At 40.7% G+C, this 27,645-nt stretch overlaps 1 protein-coding gene across 1 annotated transcript; it reads left to right on the top strand.

The window, feature by feature from the left end:
- Positions 1 to 24: 24 nt before the first annotated feature.
- On the top strand, positions 25 to 27,645 carry LOC139461223 (ferrochelatase, mitochondrial-like). Its single transcript, XM_071242840.1, has 11 exons — positions 25 to 83; positions 5,556 to 5,661; positions 10,024 to 10,146; positions 13,347 to 13,495; positions 15,148 to 15,220; positions 16,037 to 16,205; positions 17,552 to 17,650; positions 18,096 to 18,203; positions 19,253 to 19,417; positions 21,168 to 21,227; positions 22,390 to 27,645. Exons 1-11 carry the CDS (start codon positions 53 to 55, stop codon positions 22,576 to 22,578), a joined length of 1,272 nt encoding a protein of 423 aa, XP_071098941.1. The 5' UTR covers positions 25 to 52; the 3' UTR covers positions 22,579 to 27,645.

Below are 27,645 nucleotides of genomic sequence, written 5' to 3'. Positions count from 1 at the left end.
TCTCTTGCACGCTCAGCAGAGGGCGCACTGTTGACATAAACACCGGCTCAGCATGGCGAAGTTCGTGAGACACGGGTTGACAGGTAAGTTTGTTAAAACAATGACTTTGCAAAACTTAAAATGTGTCTGTGTGTGATCTGAGGATGCTCTCTCATTTAGGATTTGACATCGAATTGAAGATCAGTCAGTCAATGCATGGCCATTTAAGTGTCAACATATTACAGAGACCAACGACGGCAACGTCACATGCATCTCCGTCACGGTCGGGCAAACAAGTTCCACAATACGACCTCGCAGTGAATTTGATGATGTGTTTAAGTGAACAGCGTTATGTGTAACCGTCCTGCTTTACGACCCAAACGATCTTTGGTATATTGTGGATTCTGTACCCAGACAAGTTGGAAGGTCATGCACTCATGATAGATGTTCAAAATTAATTGTATTATGTAATACAGCGTTATAAATTGGCACTAGTCCTGTGGTTCTTACCAAACTGCCCAATAGTTAGGTATCACGGGGACTGGAAGAAATGTTTCCTTTTTAGGGTTTTGCTATTATGTCATCATTATAATGACTAGTGGACTAAAACTTAATTTATTACTTGCCCGTGAAGAGATCACCCGTTTAATAAACATACAGCTGTATTACACATTGTGTAATACCAAAACGCGTGCTTGTGTACTCTCGGAACACGTTTCACGAACAAAAATTGAAAGCTCTCGACATCACTTGGCTTATTCAAAGACATTGCGTGTGGAGTTGATAGATCACTGAGAGGAGCTTAAGCACACTTGATGACCCCAGCAACCTTGTTGCTAGGGTGACGTCACTAGGCATTGTTTCGCCGATGGGTCTTGCAACAAAATTCCACAAATTACGTCATCGGGTATTGTGACGTTATTGTAAGGTTTGAGGTACAAGGCCCGTTCCACAAGGTGATCGTGCTGTAGCGCAACGACAGTCGTTAGTCTAAGTTAAAGTATCTGAGTTGCGAATGTCTTAGCCCTACGATAATTTTGTGAATTCTAAAGATGGACCGTTGTATGGTATTAAATTCATACCTTTCAACTTTTGACGTGTTTGAAGTATTATTCTGTTAAACTCAATTGGACTTTGCCGTGGATCGTGTAGGTGTCAGCTAGCCTATTCATACTCAACAGTATAATTCTAAAAACGTTGTAAATGGCAAGTAATAAATAAAATACTAAACTCGCTCCCGTGTAAAACCAATTTTATGAAACTCGTGAATAGTTGTGGTATCTGACTCGCTTTCGCTCGTCAGATACCAGAACTATTCACTCGTTTCATAAAATTGGTATTACACGGGAGCTCGTTTAGTATTCTATATTTCTATCGCTGAAATAGATCTTCTTTAGGGTCACAATAAATATGTTTTATTCGAGTTTCATCCATATTTTTCAGAAATACTTTTTTTTAAACTAATGTTCATAGTATCGCTGTACAGAGTGTACATGCCATGGAGATTCCGGGTTAGAATTGGTCCTGACAACTCGGCTCAGTGACTTGCAAGTCATCATACAACGAAGGGATGGATCATTGCGCATGATGTAAATCACTGGATAGCTGGTCTGGACTTGATTATTTACAGCAGACATTTTGCTGAGTGCTACTTTAAAAAAACAAAAACTGCACCAGGTGTCGAAGCATGCCCTTCACATGAAGCATGCCCTTCACATGAAGCATGCCCTTCACATGAAGCATGCCCTTCACTTGAAGCATGCCCTTCACATGAAGCATGCCCTTCACATGAAGCATGCCCTTCACTTGAAGCATGCCCTTCACACGAAGCATGCCCTTCACATGAAGCATGCCCTTCACTTGAAGCATGCCCTTCACTTGAAGCATGCCCTTCACATGAAGCATGAATGTTTCATAGCACTTCTATATCGTTGATTACCCTGTTTTGAATGACACCTGTTTTCGAACAACCATCTTGATACTGATACGTCTGGTTATATGAGGTATGACATCATGAAAGCTGCCGAGATTTCACCCATCCAGCTTGTTGTAAACAGGTACCGTATTCGACGATTAAAAAAGTCTATGTACATTGATCAATCGGAAGGAGTGCTTATTTGGATTGTTCACTAGCCAATATATCAGCAAATATCGCCGTGGGCGCATATTAGAGCGGGGTGCTTATTACGTTGAATACGGTAATGTCACTCCTGTGCAGCGAAAGTGTACAAATGAGGCAGTGAGATCATGCCTTTGTCCTGTTTATTAAGGATTCCTTTTATTGAAAATCTAACTAAATTCTGTTGTTGAAGACAAATTTATGTTTGGATTCTTTCATCCCTCAAAATATGTCGTCTGTTCAAAATGACGGTGTGCAAGGATATAAAGAAAGAAGGGGTATTCTTTGTCTGTAGGTACTTGGGGGCAGACAGTAAGTTGATGTGTTTTCTAGTAATGCCGGCAGGGATGATCAACTCAAAATAATTTTCCATGGTCTGACGATTATGGTCTTTAGTAGGGCTGGGACGAGTCCAAATTTACTACCCAGGTACCCGACCCCCTATATCCCGTGAAGATCGGGGGTAGAATAGGTCTTCAGCTATCCATGCTTGCCTTAAAAAGCAACTGTGCCTCCTATACGAGGCGACTAACGCGATCGGGTGGTCAGGCTCGCTGACTTGGTTGAAGCATGTCATCAATCCCAATTGCGTTGATCGATGCTCATGATTTCAATTACTGGATTGTCTGGTCCAGACTCGATTGTTTACAGACATATACCTGGAATATTGCTGAGTGCGGTGTTAAACAACAAACCCAAATCCGGGAGTATTTAGCAGGGGGTGTGGAGTCATCCCACAGATGACATCCTTACCTTGTCAGCTTGCTGACAGGGTTAACCTCTTTGGTCATGTGGTCAAGGTGTCCGACTTCTGATCAGAAGGTCCGTGGTTTGAATCCCATCATGGGACTCGGAAATTTTATGGCTGCCACATGTGCATCGTCAGAAAGTAATGCGAACATTAGGGACTTCTTGTGAAACCACTGAGCTGTAGTGAGTTTTTGTCTTAAACAATATATCACATGACTAACCACTGGTCCGGGTAGTACTGTGGGTACCCGGGTGCTAATTAGGATCCACCCGAGTTACCCGTCACAGCAGTAGTGTTTAGGATTACAATCTTTGCCAAAAGGCTTTTGAGTCTACAAGGCCGAACTTGGCTCTTAGAATCCTATTTTTGACATTTTAGTGTTAACAAATGGGCTATTCAGTGGTAGAAATTAACCGTTTTAGTCCACTTGTCCTTATAATAATAACATATAGCAAACCCCTTAAAAATGGCAAGTTTCTACTAGTCCTTATGATACCTTAACTATTGGGCAGTTCGATAAGGACTATAGGACTAGTGCTAATTTCTAACCCTGCTATTGTTATCTGATGTAAATAATTATGAGGAGTTGTGTTCTAAAATGTTCCATCCTGTATTGTTGGTTCAGATCCCAGATTCGCCCTAATTATGTTTCTAGGTTTGTGAGCACCAAACCTATGCTCCTTGGTTTCGCATGTCTTTCATCCCACATAAAACTGAGATGTGGTTTACTGTAATTCTGTCTTTAGCTTTATATTTGTTTGTAAATATTTTGATATGTATGTAACTATTTAACGCTATGTTGCATAAATGGACCAGAAAGCGTACCTGAGAATTTAAACTCAGGTTTCAAATGATCAGCACATGTTGCTTCAAGCATGGCTTGTTCAGCTTCTAAGTTTCAATTCAATACTGGCTAAACTCTGTACTGGATTTCATAAAAGGACAACAATTAATCACATGTTTCAATCTGACAAGTATTGATTCTGAAAATCTGGAGTTATGTCCCAAGCATATTACTTTTACAATGCATATTTCAACGTCATTCATGTTCTGATATTACTTTTTATCAATCCTATCTAATTTTCAATCAGGAAAATATAATGTGGTATCTCTATTAGCTGCAGTAAAGATTTCATCAGGCAGTTTATCTGCACATTCAGCACTTGGGATGTTTGTGGTGGGATGCAGAAGACCTATTGTCCGCAGTATCACAGCCTCAGCAGCTGTTCCGCCATTGTTTCCAGTGTGTTGTCGCTTTGAGTGACATGTGTTTATTAAATATATCACACGGGTATAAATACTCACTAACATGCTTGGACACGATGAAATAAAATTCTGGCTTTTCATGACCCGCAATCCCCTAAATATGTTAAATATGTTAAATTTTTTAATTTTAAGCACTTTTCAAAAATGCCTTTTTCAGGTCAAATTTAGTTTTTGGGACCCGATTCCAATTTTTTTCACACGTACCACGCCGTTCACTATGTTCAGGAAAACTTAGCAGTAATCACCAGGGCCTTGGACACCATGTCTTTAGACTTTAAGCTGCAGTGGGCGTGGCCAAGAGAGGTTACATGGTACATTTGAGTCATATATTTGTAACATACCGGTATTACATAAATCAAAATCTAAAATTGCCTATTTATATGTTGTGTGTAAAGTTCAGTGATGTTTTTGATATACCTCTCCAGTTCTATTTTTTGTGGTTTCGTAAAGATGAAAAATCTACACTTTAAAGAAAATAATTTATCTTTTACATACTTTATTACTTATACACTATGTTGATGATATCTTGGGAAAAGTATCCTCAAATCCACTGACAAATATATTTAGTTTTTGGGGTTGCAAGTTTTTGTTTAAAAAATTGGAAACAAGAGAGAAAACATTTAGTGACTGGTTATATATTGATTATTGTTTGTTTAATCAGATTAATCAAGATTGCTGACAAACTTTGCATTTTCACTGGACAATCACGTGATTGTTGAAATGAAATAAAAATTCAAACTGGCAAACAAACAAAACGTCTTTGTTTGGGGAAGTGTTCAGTACCTCAAGACAACACTCGTTTCTAAACACACCGCACCCATGAAGATCTGGGGTAGAATAGGTCCTCAACCCATGCTTGCCCTAAGAGACGACTATGCTTGTCGTAAGAGGCGACTAACGGGATCGGGTGGTCAGGCTTGCTGTCTTGGTTGATGCATGTCATCGTATCCCGATTGCGTGGATAGATGCTCTTGATGTCAATCACTGGATTGTCTGGCCCAAACTCGATTATTTACAGACCGCCCTCATGCTGGATCCAATTGACTCCTTAGGAAAAAAAATACCCAAGAGTGTTGATATGTATGTAGTATATGTATTTATGTAGCTGCGGTTAAATGCTGATGAAGATTAACCATGAACTAGGAAAGAATGAAGAAGTTGAAATGCATTATGTACTCCCCAGGGAGCTGAGAATGATTGTTCTCCATTGACCGGGGTAATAAATGTCTAGGGGCTTAGAGCGTGCTCATGCATGGAGTACAGCGCCATATAAATTAGTAGTAGTAGTAGTAGTAGTAGTAGTAGTAGTAGTAGTCATCATTTACTAGCTCATTGTTCAAATTGTCGCCATCAAGAGAATGAATGGTTTTGCATCGCATTGCAACCATATTGAAAAATCTATGTTGAGCACAGGAATAAGTTGATTCTTGTTGGTTGCAGGATGGCTTCAGAAGTGTGGTGGTGGGAGGAATGTGGGCGTGTCCCCGGCTCTGTGTGCCCCCACCCTCCAAGTCGGCGACGCCAGGAGGCACTCCAGTTCAAACAGGTAATGCATGTGGCATTCATTGGAAATTATGGCCTTGGTATACTCTAAATCTTGAAATTAACACGAGCGTGAATTAAATGCAATCAATGCAAGTGGTCTTAGCTCGCGTTAATTAATTTCACATTTATGTCTCCAAATGACTAGCAACAATAAGACGGCCTGACTGCACACTTTGGATAGCGAAATTACCAACCCAAACACGGTTTATTGAGCAGCAGTTGTAACAGATATATCGCAATGTCAGTCAAAGAATAGGAATTACACAATAGGCATCCAGGGGCAAAAGTTCTACCCACTCGTGTCAAGCTTGTTGACACCTTCTCAGATTACCAATCAGTGAACTGTTGTTGGTTCAATAATTTCATTGCCCTTGAATTTCGTTGATGCCAGTCAACAGAGTAAACATATATATATACTGTGTGTTGTTTTAAGGAAAACACTGTTTTTACGGAGGTGCTCTACTCAGCGCTAATAAACGTTGCTATTTGCTGTTTGATTGGATTAAGTACAGGCTATGCATCATTCCACTGGGGATGGGGTCGGGGAGTCGCATTGAAATTGAGTTGCATTTTTTGGCTAGGGGGCAGCAGTCATATTAATTTGGAGACGCATTAATTTCCAGATTTACAGTATATCGACTCAGAAGTATCCCGATATATCAATTAATGATGTGTTTTTATTAGTCTGCATGTCTATTGATCAATTACCATTAGAGGTCTGACATTAAATGCTCTCTAGGAAACTAGTCTGATCTATTAAATGTTTAATATTGAATTTTCTGCTTTCTCATTGTCCCTCTTTGCTGTGGTAATATTAATAAAGGTAAGCATTTCTGTGTCTGTGAAATATTGGTTTTGTATTTACATTGATAAATTTGTATTAATACAGTATCAACATAAATAAAATACTGGTACATTGTTATAGTGATATGAGGTGGCCTTCCTTCCCTAATGCGGGGCCACGGGTGGCCCAGTCATCTAAGGCGCTGCGATTTTCGCTGTACAGGGTTACCTCCAGAAATCTATGATTGTGGGTTCGAATCCTGATTCGCCCCGATTTTGTTTCTAGGTTTGTCAGCACCATACCCGTGCTTGTGGGTTTCACCGAAGTGGTAAACGTCTGAGACCTGCATCACTTCGGGCTTTCCCCCCACATTAAGCTGCCACGCCATGATATAACTGGAATACTGTTAAAAGCGGCGTTAAACCCAACGCACTCACTCACTCACTCCCTAATGCTGCACTGCTGGTATTACATCCGGGGAAGCTGACCTGTATAGCAGCCCTCGAGGGGAGTCCAGGTTAAGATAAGGGGTGGGGGGGTGGCCCTCTGTTTACAGCATTTGCTCACCTGGCCAAAGACCCGGGTTCGACTCCCCACATTGCGTGAAGCCCATTACTGGTGTTCTCCTACCAGTGTGCCTTCCTGTGTGGTAAGTTTTCTGTCAGGCAGCATGAAATGTTCACCACCTGCCCGACTGCCTGGCAGATAATTTTAAGACTATTTAGTTACATATCCAGGTTTTTTTTAACTCCTTATCGTTTGCATTATGTCAACTGAATCAAGAAGTGATTGTGTCTCTTAGTTTTTGCGATTTTCTTAATATTATTAATGTGGGCAGGTAACTTTGAAGATGGCAGGCAACAATTATGGGTCACCTGCCCTACTGTCTTGTTGGGTTTTATAATTATTTCGAACACTGGCCCCACTGTGGTAATGCTGGAATATTGCTAAAATATGTGTAAAACCTTCCTCACTCACTCACTCACTCATTCTATGTTAGTCCAGGCCCCTAGCAGCCTGTGATTGTCGTTAATTGATGAGTGGTCACGCTTGGTGACTTGGTCGATTGTTTGTTAAAGTGACCTGATGGCTTGGTACACAATGGTTGCCTCGTCCAGATTTGATAATTTACAGGCAACCACACAATATAGCGGGAATATTGCTGAGTGCAGCATTAAACAGTGAACAAATCGATTGTCTTTGTTTATTTCGTACTTTATTCATTACCTAATCAGCAGATTATGGTGGAGACAGGTAGCCCAGTTGGTTCAGGTGTGCATGGTCCTGTGATCATGGGTTTGAATCTCTCTTTTGCCCTGATTATGTGTCGGGGTTTGTTAGTGTCATACCTTGCTTGTTGGTTTCACCAAAATTTAGGGCTTGCAAAAAAAGATTGATAATCAGAATTTTCATCGATAGAAAGAAATCTTGACGATTATTGATATGAAAATTGTGTCATTGATAATACCTTACATAAACTAATGTGATGTAATTAAGTTTAGATTCACCATAACTGACTTGTTATTGTCAATATTGTCAATTGCTGAATATGGAAAGTAACTGTTTTTGTTATGTCTCAAATGTCCACAAAGTAATCACTGCATAAATGTGCCAGAGCTCACCAGTGGAATGAAACATGTTGATTTCCATCAGGTTTTTTTTGCGCATTTACTCAAAGATACTTTTCTGATATTTATTGATAATTGATCGATATTTAGTTAACAATTATCAATCTCTAAAATCTGTATCGATATCCAGGCCTACCAAAGTCAACGTCAGAAATTAAGGGGGGATCCCGAATCCTTAAAGTTTGCTCCTATAGTTGGCAAGGACCTTCTGACTTTGCTGCTCAATTTTGAAAATTGAAAGTGGTTTGTGTCCAAGACCTTCATATGACTGAAATACTGTTGAGTGGTGTTAAACCAAACTTACTCATGAAGATTATTTTAACTGAATAATTATGTTCTGGATTGAAATTGTAACCTTTGTGAAGAAGAATTGAAATCATGTACCATGTTTACAAAGATACTGGTTGTGTCATCAGTTTCCTCACTGTCAGCCATGACAAGCAATCCGGTGATGTCACCCCTCTGCTGGAGCATTCCCCAAAGGAGTGCATCAAGGGAATGTTTGTGCACTGTCAGTCATGACAAGCAATCCTCTGATGTCACCCCTCTGCTGGAGGATTCCCCAAGGGAGTACACCAAGGGAATGTTTGTGCACTGTCAGTGTATCAAATTCTCCAAAGTTTCAGTCAGACAACCGGACAGGCAACATTGCAAAGTTCGCAGACCAGATAAAATGTTTTCTGTCCAGACATTTCTTGACTAACAAAAAAAGTAACTAAAGGGGAAACATGAGAATAATACTGTTTAATGTTAGCTCCCAGAAAGTAACAATAATCTGGTGGATTGTCAACTTCGTAACATTAACAAAACTTTTTCAAACCTTTTCAAAACTGATCAGCAAAATAGACTATCTTTGTCTGTCGGGCGGGTATTTTAAACACTCGCTTACTGTCGTTTTTCTGTTGTTAAAATTGAAATTTAAGGAAATGAAGGTGAATGATTCGTTGTAGAAGCTGACATCTGAGCTCAAGAACCCATCCTCCAATTAGATTGGGCAGTCAAAGCTTGTTTATATTTGTCCTTACGCGACCATCTGTGGAAAAATGCTCAGATCCTAACACAGAAAGATTTTGCATCGGAGTAATACACATGTGGAATATTCTATGGCCTGGGTAGATTCCCTGGCAGTACAGGTCCTGAGGACTCCAAGCTTCCTTCAGAGTCAACTACAAATACAATGTATTACCGGTGTTATGCTGGGTGACGGGGCTGGCTGCATGTCATCGTACCCGATGACGTAAGTCTGTGCTCATGTTGTCAACCACTTCTTTGCCTCATCCAAACTTGATCATTTACCATGTTTACAGATGGCTGGGATATAGCTGGCATTATGATATATTGGAGCATACCTACCTTGTGTCAAAGGTTTAGGGGAGGGAGTAAAAATTAAACTCTCACTCACACATTAATTGAATAGAGTTTACTGTAAATTGGGAACGTTCTGCAAAAACTGTGGGCAACACACACCTACAATTAATTGTTTGATAGACATTACTTACAAGCTTGACAGATGACGAAGTAGACACATCTTATGGATAACAACTTCTTTAATTACTGTAAGGGCGATATTTCGGTATATATCCTTATATAATACCGAAACTTCGCCTTTACAGTCTTGCTTGACAACGGTATATGGATCTATACCGAAACATCACCTTTATTCACCAAAGCAGACTTGTTTTTCACCATTACTGAAGACGGCAGCAACTGATTTCGTTATATCTTAAATGTCCACAAAGTCCATGCAAAAATGTGTCACCAGTGACGTGAAGTATGTTGTTTTGTCTCTGACCTTTTTTCATATTTGCTCAAAGTTACTTTATTTATCGATAACTGATTGTTATTTAGTTAACGATTATCGATCTCTAAGATGTATATTCATGCCAGCCCTAATCCAGTGTGCATCTTGTGGAATGAAGCATTATTTTAGTTCCAATTTCCTAATTTTCAGTGGCAAGCCCAAGACAGGTATTCTCATGTTGAACCTGGGGGGTCCTGAGAAGACGGAAGATGTCCACGACTTTCTGCTGAGACTCTTCCTGGACAAGGATCTCATTCCCCTGCCTGCACAGAGGTAACTTGGTGAACACGCATGCACTCACTGACGCACGCACCTACACTCACTCACTCACTCACTCACTCACACCTACACACCTACACACACACCTACACACCTACACACACACCTACACACACACCTACACACATACCTACACATACACACAGACTGGTCGGCTTGGAGTAAGTATACTGTGGGGTATTCATGTTAAACTGTGGCATGGTATCTCAGTGAGCTAGCACTATAAATCGGCATAGTCCTCCCGCACGCACGTACACATGAACGCATGGATGCATGCACGTTTCTATATAAGTGCAATAATCCTGGTTGTGACGTTAAACCCACTTTCACCTCACAAACTGCACTAACCATGCTAACACACACACACACACACACACACACACACACACACACACACACACACACACACACACACACACACACACACACACACACACACCATGCTAACACACACACACACCTATTTTGATAAAGAAAATATTAATCAGTCCAATTTGTTAACAGACTTCATGGTAGGACATTCTTTTACAAAAATAACAACGAAAAATCTTCAGGTCTGATAATCTATGCAGTATGGTGTTGAAGGAATGTCGTGATCAACTCTGTCATGTTTTCAACAACATATTTCAGACTTCTATCCATATTAATGTTATTCCTTTGCTTTGGAGGACTTCTAATGTTATCCCTCTTCCAAAATTTTCAAATCCTTCTGTTAATAACAATTACCGACGCGGTGCTTTGACATCCATACCTCTGGCCTCAAAGTTGCAACTGAAATGGTTGCCAATGCGACCTAAATTTCAGTTTGTCTACTGTCTAAAAGTCAGAGGGAGCCAAATGACTACCTTGAAAAATATCTTGTGGCGACTAAATTCTATTGCTACACATCTGTAGGCACAAAAATAAATAGCAGCTGATCTTGGAAAACATGTCTGCTAATAATTGTACTTGTGAATATTTCCTCCTAAAGTCGACAAAGAACCGAAGTGCATAAATATTAATGTAATTAGTACTTTATTTTAGTTGACAATGCTCAACGGATAAGCAAGAATATACCTACATAATCTAGTAACATAAATTGTATCATTGTTTGTGTCACAAGTAACAAAAATCAAGTACAGTTTCCACTAATCTACCATTCCAAGACTAGTGCTATGACTTGTACATATAATAGTTATATGATAAAAGATAATTTCAAATGCTTTGGTCTACCTACAATATTGGCTTGACTTCTTGATTTTGCCACTGGCTACCTGGAAAAAAAATACTTGTAGCTATTAACTACTTGGTAAAAATTTACACTTTGAGACCTGTAGTTATGAAATACCAGGACAGACAGAATATTTACTTGACCCACATAGTGTGCCTACAGGGCCGACAGAGGAGTAGAAGATGCCACTCTTTCACTGTTAAACAACATGAGAGGCGACTAACTGGACCGGGTGGTCAGTATCGCTGACTTGGTTGTTGCATGTCATCGTATCCCAATTGCGTGGATCGATGCTCATGCTGTCAATCACTGGATTGTCTGGTCAAGACTCCATTAATTACAGACCGCTGTCATATAGCTGGAATATTGCTGAGTGTGGCTTTAAACAACATACAAACAAACAAACAAACAAAACATGTTTTTGCCTGTGGTTGTATTAGATAGTGTCATATCTTAATGTAATATATTTTCATTTTTTTCTTATTCTAGTGCTAATCAACTGTGCAATATGAATTTCCCTGGGATATGAAAGTCTTATCTTCATTTTCTAAAAGAAAGAGTTATGTGAATTGGATGCAGTGATCTCAATAGTCATAGTATCAAAAGACAAACAGTAAACTACGGTTATCACGAACTCAAAGGGACCACTAATTTTAGTTTGTTATAACCGTAGTTAATTATAAGCGTATATACAGCATGTATACAACAAAATGGCCGGGACTAAAAAATAAGTTTGTATATCGGTCAGTTCATGATAAGCGTGTTCGTTATAACCGTAGTTTACTGTATTTCAAATATTACAGCATGTGGGTTTTTTATTTGGAGTCTCCACTTCCCTTCCTCTCTACTTGTCTTTCTCATCATAGCATTAGGAGCACCATGTACTACTTCCTAAAGGGTTATGATCTGAACACAGCGTTGTATGGTAACAGGAATTTAACTAGACATGTCAACCACAACATGCGTATGTCCATACATGATTTAATCGAAAGTAGTGGTAGGTTTGTAAATTGAGTATAAATAACTATATCATGTATATACGCATATGACTATAGTGTTGGTCACATGAGTGGTCTTCTTACTATGAAATTTGTATTCATTCTTGACCTTAAAGTTTTCATGTCTACACACATATAGCTATGTAACAGGGAGCGGTATTTACATCAGCTAGTTAGGCTAAATATGTTTAAATGAGTATGAGTTATAAACGTCTCAGTAGTTATGTTTGATGTGTTGTAGTTAGCTGGCTCCCTACATCGCCAGGCGGCAGACACTAGAATAAGTTATAAAGGTTTCAGTAGTTATGTTGGATGTGTTGTAGAATCGCCAGGCGGCAGACACTAGAATAAGTTATAAAGGTTTCAGTAGTTGTGTTGGATGTGTTGTAGTAAGCTGGCTACCTACATCGCCAGGCGGCGGACACTAGAATAAGTTATAAAGGTTTCAGTAGTTATGTTGGATGTGTTGTAGAATCGCCAGGCGGCAGACACTAGAATAAGTTATAAAGGTTTCGGTAGTTGTGTTGGATGTGTTGTAGTAAGCTGGCTACCTACATCGCCAGGCGGCGGACACTAGAATAAGTTATAAAGGTTTCAGTAGTTATGTTGGATGTGTTGTAGAATCGCCAGGCGGCAGACACTAGAATAAGTTATAAAGGTTTCAGTAGTTGTGTTGGATGTGTTGTAGTAAGCTGGCTACCTACATCGCCAGGCGGCGGACACTTGAATAAGTTATAAAGGTTTCAGTAGTTATGTTGGATGTGTTGTAGAATCGCCAGGCGGCGGACACTAGAATAAGTTATAAAGGTTTCAGTAGTTGTGTTGGATGTGTTGTAGTAAGCTGGCTCCCTACATCGCCAGGCGGCGGACACTTGAATAAGTTATAAAGGTTTCAGTAGTTATGTTGGATGTGTTGTAGAATCGCCAGGCGGCGGACACTAGAATAAGTTATAAAGGTTTCAGTAGTTGTGTTGGATGTGTTGTAGTAAGCTGGCTCCCTACATCGCCAGGCGGCGGACGCCCAGCATACAGACTCAGTACCGCAAGATTGGCGGGGGTTCTCCCATCAAGCGATGGACCGAGACACAAGGACGAGGCATGGTGGAACTCCTCGACAAAATCAGTCCAGAAACAGGTAACTTCAGAGCTACAGATAAACAGCGTATTTGCGTAAAATACCCCACCCAAAATATTCAAAATGCAGTGACTTTCAATTAACTAGCGTATAGAAACACATGCATTAAATGAAAAACTCAATTGTATAAAAACAGCTCACTTAAATATCCAATGAAGCTTTTTCAGCATGCGAACAAAAAAATTTCCGAAACACAATTACAAGATAATTTATTTTCCGAGTCAAGCCTATATATTTAGAACAGTTATATATACATCAAAAACTTTATTTCATTTATTTTAATCTTAAAATGTTTACTAATTGTTGGGAAAAACCCAAAAGAGTGATGAATAGATCAGTGACAAAATATTGGTTACCCAATGAAAAATGTAATAACTCAATTAGAATAGAAACCCTGGAGTAAAAACTCAATTGCTCAAAAAATTATCTGGAGCTCTGGTGTCGGATTAAGTAAGTTGAATTTGGACAAAAAGTTCTAAGCCTGACTAACTTTCAACCCTGGGCCATAACAAACTAGTCAGTGTAGTACATTGTTTGAGTAGTTCATTGCAAGTATATTTGGTCTGTGGAGGCCATTTGTATATTAGTGACAGCCAGGTGAACGTGACAGGGGTCCAAATGGACACAGAAATGGAAAAGAACAAGTACCGATCAGTCATCAAGTTTTCGTATGTGCAATTAGTAGAGGGGTTCAACTCGTATTGGCCGCTTTTCACGATATCAGTCCAAAAACTGATATATTGGATTAAAAAATATGGATTTAGTGAGTTTGATTTTGGTATTTGTGGAATTAGTAGGCAGGTTCTACACGTATGGTCTGCTTTTCATAATTAAACTTTTGCCCTTACCCTGACCTAGCCCTTTACACATCGACCAGGCTCCTTGGTCCCTTGCGCTGTAGACATCATGTCATCAGAGACTGCTGGACCAGTGACCCAGAATTTCACATGATTCCACCAATAATGATTCCAGATTTGTCCAAGTGGTCCGAATCTCATCGACCACAGCAGCCATTTTGAAAATCTATTTATAGTCATTTCGTAGTCATTTTTCTTCAAAATGTACTGATATTTGGTATTTGTTTTGTTTCAACACACCTCTTCCATTTCATGGAATATGTTGATTGTTTTATCTTGTTCTGACCCTACTTTTGTGTTCTCTGTAGAGGCGTATTTGTCTGTGTAAACTTCTTCTTCAAAATTGCCAGCATGAGTGAGCTGAACTTTAACATGTATGTTTCTCATTATGATGACGTCATATTTGGTCTGATCATGAGATTTAAGTGTTAGTTTATAGTACTCACTGTTTATGCAGAAATATTTTGAATATCACTGCTGAGAGCAACCTTTTGTTGAATGTCTGTCTTTGGTGACATTTTAATCTGTTGACTACATATCCTGGTGAGCTACCGTGCCGTGCCACTATTTTTTGGTGTTACCGTAAACTACATTTATAACAAACATGCTTATAATGAAGTGACCGATATAACAAATATATTTTTTGTCCCGGCCATATGTTGTATATATGCTTATAACGAACTACGGTTTTTACGAGCTAAATTAGTGGTCCCTTTGAGTTCGTTTTAACCCTAGTTTACTGTAACACAAAAAAATAGAAGCTCACCTGGAATTGAAATGTCTGATGTCTTTCAGCTCCTCACAAGTTCTATGTGGGTTTTCGATACGCCAACCCTCTGACGGAAGACGCCATTGAACAGATGGAGGAGTAAGTCACTAAGTCTGTCTTGTCCAATTGTCCAGAGATGGGGCTGATGGGGAAGCCTAGTGGTTAAAGTGTTCACTCGTCATACCGAAGGCCAGGTTCGATTCCCATCATAGGTACAGTGTGTGAATCCCATTTCTGGTATCCCCCGCCATGATATTGTCGGACTATTGCTTAAAGAAGTGTAAAACCATGGTTACTCACTCATTGTCCAGAAACAATAGACTCGGGAAGATGATCTGAAAAAATAAACAAAGAATATAAAGACTGGAGGTCTTAGTTGGGGCCACATGTAACAGTTACTTACAGATTGGTCGGGGGGAGCTTAATTAGGCGAATACGGAATAGAGAAGAATGTATTTCAAAATAATACTGTGAAATATAGATGTAGCTTGCTGGGCAAACGAGGGATGCTGGTGTACCCAGTATTTATTTTCAGATTTTTGAATTCAAGAAAATGAGTGGCTTTTTGTCACTGTTAGCAATAATCGAGCAATATCATGGCTGGGTACACTAGAAATGGCTTCATGTTTCCATCCATGTGGAAAATCAAACTTGAGGCTTTGGAGTGAAGAGGGGATGCTTTAACCACAGGCTACTCCACCGTCCGAGAACTCTTGAAGATAATGATTCCTTTTCCATTAAGTTTTTGTTATACCTATTCAAAAGGATGAATATGCACATTTTCAATCCCTGGTTTATCTGGTTAAGACATGCAGCCAGCTTGTAGCTGGAATATATTTGAGTGTGGTGGAAAGCAACTTCAATACTTGATGTGATGTTATGTTATGTACAAATATGATGTTATGTTTCAAACAGGGATGGCATAGAACGAGCTGTCGCCTTCACCCAGTACCCACAATACAGCTGTTCTACTACAGGAAGTAGCCTGAACGCCATTTACCGCCACTACATGAACCGCCGCACCCTTAGCAACCTGGTGTGGAGTGTCATCGATCGCTGGCCAACACACAAAGGCCTTGTTAAGGTAACCAAGTATAGTTTCGTCGGTGAGTGGGGGCGGTCGGGTAGCCTAGTGGTTAAAGTGTTCGCTCTTTACGCCAAAAAATGGGTTCGATTCCCGACGTGGGTACAATGTATGAAGCCCATTTCTGGTGTTCCCCGCCGTGATATTGCTTGAATATTGGTAAAAGTGGCGTAAAACCATACTCACTCACTCACTCACTTGTCGGTGAGTGAGTGAGAATGGTTTTACGCCACTTTCAGCAATATTCCAGCAATATCACGACATCAGAAATGAGGTTCACACATTGTAGCCATGTGGGGCCTTCAGCAAATGCTTTAACCTCTAGGCTACCCTACTGCCACTTTTTGGGGGGTGAACTAACTGCATCGGTAAACCATAAAAAATGTGAGCTGTGTAAATGGAGAATTTTGGAGGAATTTTTGTTGGTTGATTCCTATACGTCTCATGCCAAAAGACATTACAAGATGGAACTTGTTGTTTCCCTGCCTGTTGCTCGACACTAAAAGGGGATATAACAAGGACTTGTCGCCACAGAGTCAGTATACTGTGTCAGAGTGGTGCCTCAGTCCTTCACAACCTCAGTTAGAGTTTCTGAAAGTTTGTCTCAACAAGAAAAAGTCCACATTAACTTTAACATTCAAGTTCCCGCAATGGTACACACTTGTGGGTGTAGATGCTGTGGTGCTCCGAAACTACAGGAAGCAATATCCACAACAAGGATTGTTATACTATTGATATTCTGTGGGTGGTGGGGAAGCCTAGTGGTTAAAGCGCTCGATCGTCATGCTTAAGACCCAGGTTAGATTCTCCACATGGGTACAATGTGTGAAGCCAAATTCTGGTGTCCCCTGCCGTGATATTGCGGGAATATTGCTAAAAGCAGTGTAAAACCATAGTCGCCCATACACTATTGATATTCTGCCTTCAGAACTGCCCATTTACATCCATTTTTGAGATACAGTGAGTGAATGAGTGAGTTAAAGTTTTACGTTGCTTTCAGCAATATTCCAGAAATATGATGGCGGGGGACACCAGAAATGGGCTTCACACATTGTACCCATGTCGGGAATCGAACCTGTGTCTTCGGCGTGACGAGCGAACGCTTTAACCACTAGACTACCCGACCGCCCCTTTAGAGATACAGAAATGATACATACTGTTGTGAATGCTTCACTTGCTTGTACGGAGAATTTGGAAGTCTTCATGCTGTTGGGCTGATTAAAGGTCACCTGAAGTAATTGTCAGATCTTGATGCAGAGATGTATAGAGTGAAATAGATGATTTCGATGAAGTTTAGGTGCAATGTTTACTGTATTTTTGTGATTTGTTTACTTTCTTTTTTCCAGGCATTTGCTGAAAACATAAGAGACGAGATTGCCAGGTTCCCGGAGGAAGACAGGGACGACATTGTGATTCTGTTCTCTGCCCACTCACTGCCCCTCAAGGTGAGGGTTGTGTTTGTTTGTTTGTTTGTTTGTTTGTTTGTTTGTTTAACGCCGGCTTAAGCAAAATTCCATGTATATATTGTTGAGTAACAGGATCGGGTGGTCAGACTAGCTGATTTGCTTGATGTATGTCATCGTATCCCAATTGGATCGATGTTCATGATATCAGTCACTGGATTGTCTGGTCCAGGCTCAATTATTTACAGACCGCCGTCATATAGCTGGAATGGTGCCGAGGGCGGCGTAAAACAACATGAACCGTGAAACAGTGTATACTAGTCTTCCTGATGCACAGGTGGGAAAGGCTCACTCTGTGTGTCAGAGTCACAATCTCACATTTCCTGAGTATATTTAGCACACTTTTGGGGGAGTTTTGACATTTCAGTACTGTTGTATATTGTTTCGTGAAAATATGTCCAACATAACCATCTCTGGTGTTGTACAGGTCGTGAATCGTGGAGACCCATACAGCACTGAAGTAGCAGCGACGGTACAGAGTGTCATGGAGGAGCTCGGCCACAGTCACGCCTACAGACTGGTGTGGCAGTCCAAGGTAAGGGAGCTTAGTCACAGTCACGCCTACAGACTGGTGTGGCAGTCCAAGGTAAGGGAGCTTGGCCACAGTCACGCCTACAGACTGGTGTGGCAGTCCAAGGTAAGGGAGCTTGGTCACAGTCATGCCTACAGACTGGTGTGGCAGTCCAAGGTAGGGGAGCTTGGCCACAGTCACGCCTACAGACTGGTGTGGCAGTCCAAGGTAAGGGAGCTTGGTCACAGTCATGCCTACAGACTGGTGTGGCAGTCCAAGGTAGGGGAGCTTGGTCACTGTCACGCCTACAGACTGGTGTGGCAGTCCAAGGTAAGGGAGCTTGGTCACAGTCACGCCTACAGACTGGTGTGGCAGTCCAAGGTAGGGGAGCTTGGTCACAGTCATGCCTACAGACTGGTGTGGCAGTCCAAGGTAGGGGAGCTTGGTCAAAGTCATGCCTCCAGACTGGTGTGGCAGTCCAAGGTAAGGGAGCTTGGTCACAGTCACGCCTACAGACTGGTGTGGCAGGCAAGGTAGGGGAGCTTGGTCACAGTCACGCCTACAGACTGGTGTGGCAGGCAAGGTAGGGGAGCTTAGTCACAGTCACATCTACAGACTGGTGTGGCAGTCCAAGGTAGGGGAGCTCGGTCACAGTCACGCCTACAGACTGGTGTCACAGTCACGCCTACAGACTGGTGTGGCAGTCCAAGGTCACACAAAAATTATGATTTCAACATAAGCCTCTTTTTCATCCAAAATTATAACACATTTTCTTTGAACAGTATACAGCCAAACAGGGTCCTGTAAAGATCTGGGTTGGAATTTGTCTTCAGCAACCCATGCTTGTCTTAAGAGGCAACTAATGGCATTGAGTGATGGGACTCGCTGACTTTGTGTTTGCTTTACATTGTATCCCAATTGTTTAGATTGATGTTCATGATGCCAAGCCCTGGACTGTCAGGCCCCGACAGGATTACATACAGAATGCTTATATAGTTAAAACACAAACAAGCAAATCTAGCCAATCACAGTCTACCAGTGAACACCTGTAGTTGTGAGATCCTAATCTGCAGGTGGGGCCGTTGCCGTGGTTGAGTCCGCAGACAGACGAGGCCATCAAGGGGCTGGTGACGAGGGGCCGGAAGAACCTGCTGCTGGTGCCCATCGCCTTCACCAGTGACCACATCGAGACCCTGTACGAGCTGGACCTGGAGTACGCCCAGGAGCTGGGAGGAGAGGTGGGCGCATTGAGGGGATGTACACTGTCTTCTAGTCACACAAGCTTGTGTACCTATTTTACTGATATTGTGTTGAGAAACTTTCGGAATATAGACTTAAACAGTAATTTGATTAAGATAAACGAACAACTTTTTTTATAAGAACTTCTGGTTTATTGCATACAGCGACATTTTATGTAGATTCTTACATTGTTATCAGGCTGCAGTGACAAGAACCAAGTGATGAGAGGTATACATGTATATGCATGACATGGTGTGATGTAGATTCTTACATCGTTATCAGGCTGCAGTGACAAGAACCAAGTGATGAGAGGTATATATGCATGACATGGTGTGATAAGCTGCAGATTAACATTGTCACTCCAGCTTGATAACGGTGTAAGAATCTTCATCAAAACGTCGCTATATGCAGTAAACCATACAATGTTATCAATAAAAAAAATTGTATTTTTTACTTATCCTGCATTACTCCTTAATGCCTTCAGCGTACTAATGCAGGGTAAGTATACAAATGTAAAAAATATTTAGATTTTACTAAATTTTTTATTTATCCTGCATTACTACGCTTAAGGCATTCAGGAGTAATGCAGGATAAGTATACAAATGTAAAAAATATTTAGATTTTACTAATTTTCAAAATTATTTGCCAACTTCTACAACAGCCAGTCAAACAGTAATTTGTTTACTACTTGGAGATACTAAGTAGACCTGCAGTCAGACATTTCAGGCTCTGCACTCCTGTTTACTGCACTGAGCTTGAAAACATAAAAGAATTGGTTTTCAAGCAATGGTTTTTGAAAACATAGTGCATGAGACAGAGTTTTTTTTTGTTTTATTCGTTGTTAAAATGAGTATGTAACCAATTAAACAATTGTGTACAATCAACCTCCCTACATTTTATAGAAAGCAACTTGTTCCTATCCCCAAAAAGTGCCTTGTATTAAAAAACCCATAAAGAACATTGATTGCTTTTGCTGACTAACCAACCTTGATAAGGCTAAAAAACATAATAGTCTCAGGCACTGCCGCATTGTCATAAAGTCTGACGCCTGTTTTGTTTTTATTTCCATTTAAACAAAAAAGTTCTTGTATATTCATTGTCTAAAACACACGTCCTTGGCATTTACATGCTACAATACCAAAAATACTTAATGGGATTGAAATTAGCACAAGTCTGCAAGTCAGGACCAGTTTTATTAATGATAAAGGTATCCTAAGTTTAAGCAGGCTTTTGGGTATTGCCCTATGCTATTTATCACAAGTTGAGGTAAATTGTTTGATAGGCATTTCTTGGAAGTTGACAGAAGACAAAGTAGGCCAAAGTTTTTAATAACAACTTCTTTATTATACTGTAATAGCAACATTTTCAGTATAGATCCCTTTACCGTGGTCTATTTAACGTCACTATTACTGTATGATACAGAAGTTGTAATCCTACTTTTTCCACTGTGTCTATATGGGCTAGTAGATGTGCTTTGTTGGTTCCATCGCTGCTTAAGGCTAAAAAAAATAGTAGTCTTGGTTCTGAGTCACTGCCCACATCATCATAAAATTCATGGTACATTTCGTTTTTGTTTCCATTTTCAATTATTTTTATGCATTGTGTTCAAGTATTAGGATTTTTATCTTATTTTTTGAAAATGGAAATAACAACAAAACTTGCGGCAGACTTTATGCCTGAGAACCAAGAGTATATTTTTTAGCCTAATTTGTTGATGATGATTGCTGATGGGCCTCCATGTGTTGCCAGGTGGGAGTGAAGAACATTCGGCGGGCAGCATCCTTGAATGACAACCCAATCTTCATCGAGGTACGTAGATCAATATGAAGCCGTTACCCACAAGTGAGTTGGGCTTGACTGTGCTTTTCCAGCAATATCACGGCAGGGGACACCAGAAATGGGCGTCACACGTTGTGCTCATGTGGGGAATAGAACCCAGGCCTTGATAAGCTCTCCTGATTCAACCGCCCGTCAGGCCTAGTGGCGATTCCGGGTTACAAGGCACCTGCAGCCAGTGTTGGTCGTTACCATGGTTACAGATGACCAGATGGTCTGGGTGGACAAGCTCACCGACTGACTTGATTGTGTTCATTGTACTCTGATGACGTGGACCGTTGCTCACAATATCAATCACTTGATTGTTTGGGTCATTATTTACAGTTCACTGGAATATTGCTGAGTGCAGCCTTATACGACACACGAACTAAGGTCCCCAGCAGCAGGTGCTTGTCATGCTAGGTGACATGGTGGATAAGGTGGCGAGACAGTGACTTGGTTGATTGTGTGTCATATTGACCACACGGCCTACATCTTTGCTCACCTCATCTCAAGACCCGTGAAGATCCGGGGTAGAATAGGTCGTCTGCATCCCATGCTTGCTGTAAAGGGAGACTTTGCTTGTCGAAAGAGGCAACTAACAGGATCAGGTGGTCAGGCTCGCTGACTTGGTTGATGCATGTCATCGTATTCCAATTGTTTGGATCAACGCTCATGATGTCATCACTGGATTGTCTTTCTCAGACTCGATTACGTACTGCCGTCATATAGCTAGAATATTGCTGAACAACAAACCATCACAATTATTATTGTTTGGACATCACTCTAAGCAGTGAATATAGTGTGTAGTGTAAATTATGTGAGGAGCGAAAGTTTGTTTTCACTCTCTCTCTATCTCTACAAAGTTGTCCAACAACAAAGCACCAAAGGTAAGATAATAATTTAGTTAGCAGACAAACAACAACAACATATTAATCATAATTATAGTGAGTGAGAGAGTATGGTTTAACGCCGCTTTTAGCAATATTCCAGCAATATCACGGCGGGGGACACCAGAAATGGGCTTCACACATTGTACCCATGTGGGGAATCGAACCCGGGTCTTCGGCGTGACGAGCGAATGCTTTAACCACTAGGCTACCCGACCGCCACATCATGATTATGATCATAAGGAAACAAACAATTCTTGTTCCAGGCGATAGCGGACATTGTGAAGCAGCACTTGTCCACACAGAAGGTGTGCTCGACCCAGCTGCGACTACGCTGTCCCATGTGCACCAACGCTACGTGCGGTCTCGCCAAGGAGTTCTTCCATGATCAGCAGGGACTGCTAGACGCGTTGCGAGCTGAGGACGAGCAACTCAAACTTGGCGCCAAGTCCTGATGGTCTCTGTGTGTTGGGAGTGGGATATGCTAGGTGTTTGACATTGGATCTGAACTAGATGAAGCTTTATTGATGCTGTGGAACTGAAACAATTGCAATAATATTTAAAGTCATTTTAATCAGATCTTAGTGCTTCCTTAGACACAAAAATCTCAGGACATCCCATTACAGGACACGTCAGAAACACCACTCATCCGACCAATCAGACTTTCGCTACTGAGTTCAGGACAGTGAAAGCCTGAATGTATTTTCTAATTGTGTAACCTCGAAAATGTTGACATGAGGCTTTCTACATGAAGGTAAAACAAACATTTGAACAGAGACTGCATAGACCATGGGAAGTACGGCCATACAATCTCGGCCATGTATTAGACATTCCAGAAGGTTCCTTTGTTTTCAAATTTTGAATCAAGAAGTTTGTCGAAGTATTTTTGCCATAAAGCTCAAGAAAGCTGCTTTCTGATTGGCTAATATCAATTTCCTGTTATTAATTTCATTGGTTGATCAAAGTTTGTGTCAGGTCGTTCTGACCTTCCTCAGGTCTTTGTGTAACAGAAGTGAGCACTAAGATCTTACCCATTTCTCATTGGTGACAACACAGAGGGCTGGGACGGGTACCTCGGGAACTCGGGTCGGGTGGGTACTGAGTAGGATCTTGATACCCAGGGGACTACCCGGACCTGGGCTAGTCACATGATGTATTGTTTAATAACAATAACAATAAATCTCCATGGTTACACAGGACTACCCGGACCCGTGGCTAGTCACGTGATATATTGTTCAATATTATTAACAATAAATCTCCATGGTTACACAGGACTACCCGGACCCGTGGCTAGTCATGTGATATATTGTTCAATATTATTAACAATAAATCTCCATGGTTACACAGGACTACCCAGACCCGTGGCTAGTCATGTGATATATTGTTCAATATTATTAACAATAAATCTCCATGGTTACACAGGACTACCCGGACCCGTGGCTAGTCATGTGATATATTGTTCAATATTATTAACAATAAATCTCCATGGTTACACAGGACTACCCGGACCCGTGGCTAGTCACGTGATATATTGTTCAATATTATTAACAATAAATCTCCATGGTTACACAGGACTACCCGGACCCGTGGCTAGTCACGTGATATATTGTTCAATATTATTAACAATAAATCTCCATGGTTACACAGGACTACCCGGACCCGTGGCTAGTCACGTGATATATTGTTCAATATTATTAACAATAAATCTCCATGGTTACACAGGACTACCCGGACCCGTGGCTAGTCACGTGATATATTGTTCTATATTATTAACAATAAATCTCCATGGTTACACAGGACTACCCGGACCCGTGGCTAGTCACGTGATATATTGTTCTATATTATTAACAATAAATCTCCATGGTTACACAGGACTACCCGGACCCGTGGCTAGTCACGTGATATATTGTTCTATATTATTAACAATAAAACTCCATGGTTACACAGGACTACCCGGACCCGTGGCTAGTCATGTGATATATTGTTCAATATTATTAACAATAAATCTCCATGGTTACACAGGACTACCCGGACCCGTGGCTAGTCACGTGATATATTGTTCAATATTATTAACAATAAAACTCCATGGTTACACAGGACTACCCGGACCCGTGGCTAGTCACGTGATATATTGTTCAATATTATTAACAATAAATCTCCATGGTTACACAGGACTACCCGGACCCGTGGCTAGTCACGTGATATATTGTTCAATATTATTAACAATAAAACTCCATGGTTACACAGGACTACCCGGACCCGTGGCTAGTCACGTGATATATTGTTCTATATTATTAACAATAAAACTCCATGGTTACACAGGACTACCCGGACCCGTGGCTAGTCACGTGATATATTGTTCTATATTATTAACAATAAAACTCCATGGTTACACTACAAGTAGCTACTGTTCACATTTCTTTCTGACTATGCAAGCTTTTGTTCTGACTATTATATGTTCGAGTAAGGATAAAGCGTCTATCAACTTCAGTATGCATGATCAGATCATTCTATACGTGTATCTAAATAGTGTTTGCCAGGGCGGCAGTAAAACAGTTCCCATGTGATGTTATTTTTTTACAGATGGAAATAAATTGTCCTGGGAGTAGTGAGTTGTCCTGGGAGTAGTGAGTTGTCCTGGGAGTAGTGAGTTGACAAGTCTACAGCTGCTGTGTTGAGGTGTTCAGCTGTTGGTGTGAGTTGTGATGACCTCACGAGGCCTGACACTTGTTTGTTAAGGTTTAGTTCTAAAGGAAGGAAGGACGTTCACATTGAAGAATGTTTATGTTTGAAAAGTGGATTGTTTGGTATTGTTTCGGATATTTTGTGGCATTTTTATAATTTCTGCATAATGTGTGTGATGTGACAACCAATTGCTATGTAGCAGGGCTCTAGATTACACTGTGAGCCATTGAGTATGTACTCACAAGTCTTGATAGTTTTCTCTGGGTATTCAATATGTTTTTACTCCCTTGTCTGTTGGGTATTTTTACACCACCAAATGAATCTTTTGTTAATATAAGTCTGCTCACAATGCTGTTTCTGGTGGGGCTGGCTATTGAGTTATGTCTTGCAGCTTGGTAATCTTTAACTAAATAAAGATCAATTATCAATAAATAGCGGAGAAGTAATTTTGAGCAAATGTGCAAAAAGCTCTGAGACAAAGCAACATTTTTCACATCACTGGTGACACATTTTTGCAGGGATTACTGTGTGGACATTTAAGATATAACAAAATCAGTTGCTGGCTTTCTGCGGGAAGGTTAAAAAACTGCTTCGGTAAATTAAAACTTTATTTAATCACAATAGTTTCTGAAAGGTATTATCCATGACACAATTTTCATATTGTTAATCGTTAATATTTCTTCCCATCGGCGATATTATAAGGGTAACGCCATTTTTTAACGCTGCCCGACGAAGGAGGGCAGTTGAAAAGACCGAGGGCTTCTGCAAATGATGATGCCCTGAAAAAGAGCGTTACCGTTATTATAGCTAAAATGGATGGAATTTGTTATCCAATAAAAAGAAACAACAACATCGGTTTTGAAACATTTACGGCAATCAACACGAATGTCACTGACCATGTTTTACAAATATGAACAAACCAGATGACGTCACTATAATACGTGACGTCATTTTCTCTAGCCTATGACGTCACCGAACAACGGGCTTGATAATGGCCCGTCGTCAAGCAATATGAGGGCATTATCAAGTTACAGTGGCCCGCTCATTTCTGATAACGTGCGGGCGGTTTGATGATAATTCTATCCATTTTAGCTAGTGTAGCATGTAGTAGCATGTCACTCAAACTCAACAGCAACATGTATCTCCAGTACAGAATAAGTCAGTCAGACTTTGTTAATACCTTATTCACTGCAGTAGAGATCATGTGTGTGTGATGTCTGTAAATAAAGCTCTTTATACTGGTATGCCAGTTGAGGATACGTAGGCAGTACCACTTAGGGCAGTGCTATTGGGTTATCAATTGGTTCATGCAACTCAAAATTAATTTGGATATGGGGATTTATTTGGCATATACTAGTATTATGCAAATACGGAGCTTATCTGGAGCTCCGAGTGGGTGAGTGAGAATGGGTTTCTGCCACTTGTAGGAATATTCCAGCAGTATCACAGCGGGGGACACTAGAAATGAGCTTCACACAGTGTACACATGTCGGAAATCGAACGGCAAGACAAGCGAACGCTTTAACCACTTGTCTACCTAACAGCCCTGGAGCTTAGAGGTAGACCTGTTGATGTATGTCTTCGTACATCTTTCAGCCTTTGCATATTTTAATCATCAAGTGTTATTTCTCTGCATGACTGACCTTTAAGTGTTCGTCATTCTGAACCACCATTTGTATTTACTTCAACATTACAATAATCAGGGGCGGTCGGGTAGCCTAGTGGTTAAAGCATTCGCTTGTCACGCCGAAGACCGGGATCCATTCCCGACATGGGTACAATGTGTGAATCCCATTTCTGGTGTTCCCCGCCTTGATATTGCTGGAATATTGCTAAAAGCGATGTAAAAAATACTCACGCACTCACTTTATATACTCACGCACTCACTTAATATACTCACGCACTCACTTAATATAACCCAGAGGAAAAAGTAACATAGTTTGTAGACTTGGGAATGGTATGTATTGAGCATGTTCACATGTGTATAATATCGTATTTGCAATCTATTCACCTCCATATCCAAGAATTATCAGAAGCCATTTGTGTGAGTTATTCCAGTCACTTCATGTTGCATTTAAACAAAACCATGTGTGACAACAATGGCTCTTTGATACTTCCAGTGGGAAGGTCACATGGTTCCCTTTTCTGGTCTACATTGGAGGTGATCCGGAGTAAAATACATGTACGTTTTCAGCAACCGATTCTTGCAATAAGAGTTGACTATGCTTGTCAAAAGAGGCGACTAACGGGATCAGGCTGACAGTAATGTACTCTGTTTTATATGATATATAACGTCAATGCCAGGCAAAACAGCAGTAAACATATGAATGGATCAATGAAAATCGGTGATAACACCAGATGTTTATGTATTGCTTGCCCCTGAAGTCATTTGGGGCCACGAGTGGCCCAGTCATCTAAGGTGCCATGATTAGCTGCGCACAGTTGCGGCACTTGGGCACGCCAGAAACCTATGATTGTGGGTTTGAGTCCAGGTTCACCCTGATTATGTTTCTAGGTTTGTCAGTACCATATCCGTACTCGTGGGTTTAACTGAAGTGGTAAAGGTCTGAGACCTGCATCACTTCAGGCTTTCCTCCCACATTAAAATGACACGACGTGACTGTTAAAAGCGAACTTACTCACTCCCTGAAGTAATTTGTTGAAAAATTTGAAGACTTTGTAATAGTTGATCATGTATTCAGCCATCTGACATGATATATCAGGAACTGTTAGTTGCTATTTTGATAAGTGCTGTAAAGATGTTATGTAAGTCAATAAAGATTGGTTTGTTCATGCCTCTTGTGAGTCGTCACTGAAAGTGCTGACCATGCCTCTTG

Source organism: Haliotis cracherodii, unplaced genomic scaffold, assembly GCF_022045235.1.
Source record: "Haliotis cracherodii isolate W230 unplaced genomic scaffold, xgHalCrac1.p SCAF_14, whole genome shotgun sequence".
Classification (NCBI taxonomy): Eukaryota; Metazoa; Mollusca; class Gastropoda; order Lepetellida; family Haliotidae; genus Haliotis; species Haliotis cracherodii.
This window is presented reverse-complemented; position numbering and strand designations above follow the sequence as displayed.

Coding starts and splice junctions, on each gene's coding strand:
- LOC139461223 (XM_071242840.1), top strand. CDS start 53: ATGGCGAAGTTCGTGAGACACGGGTTGACAG. Junction 5,662..10,023: donor AGGCACTCCAGTTCAAACAG/GTAATGCATGTG, acceptor CCTAATTTTCAG/TGGCAAGCCCAAGACAGGTA. Junction 10,147..13,346: donor ATTCCCCTGCCTGCACAGAG/GTAACTTGGTGA, acceptor GATGTGTTGTAG/TAAGCTGGCTCCCTACATCG.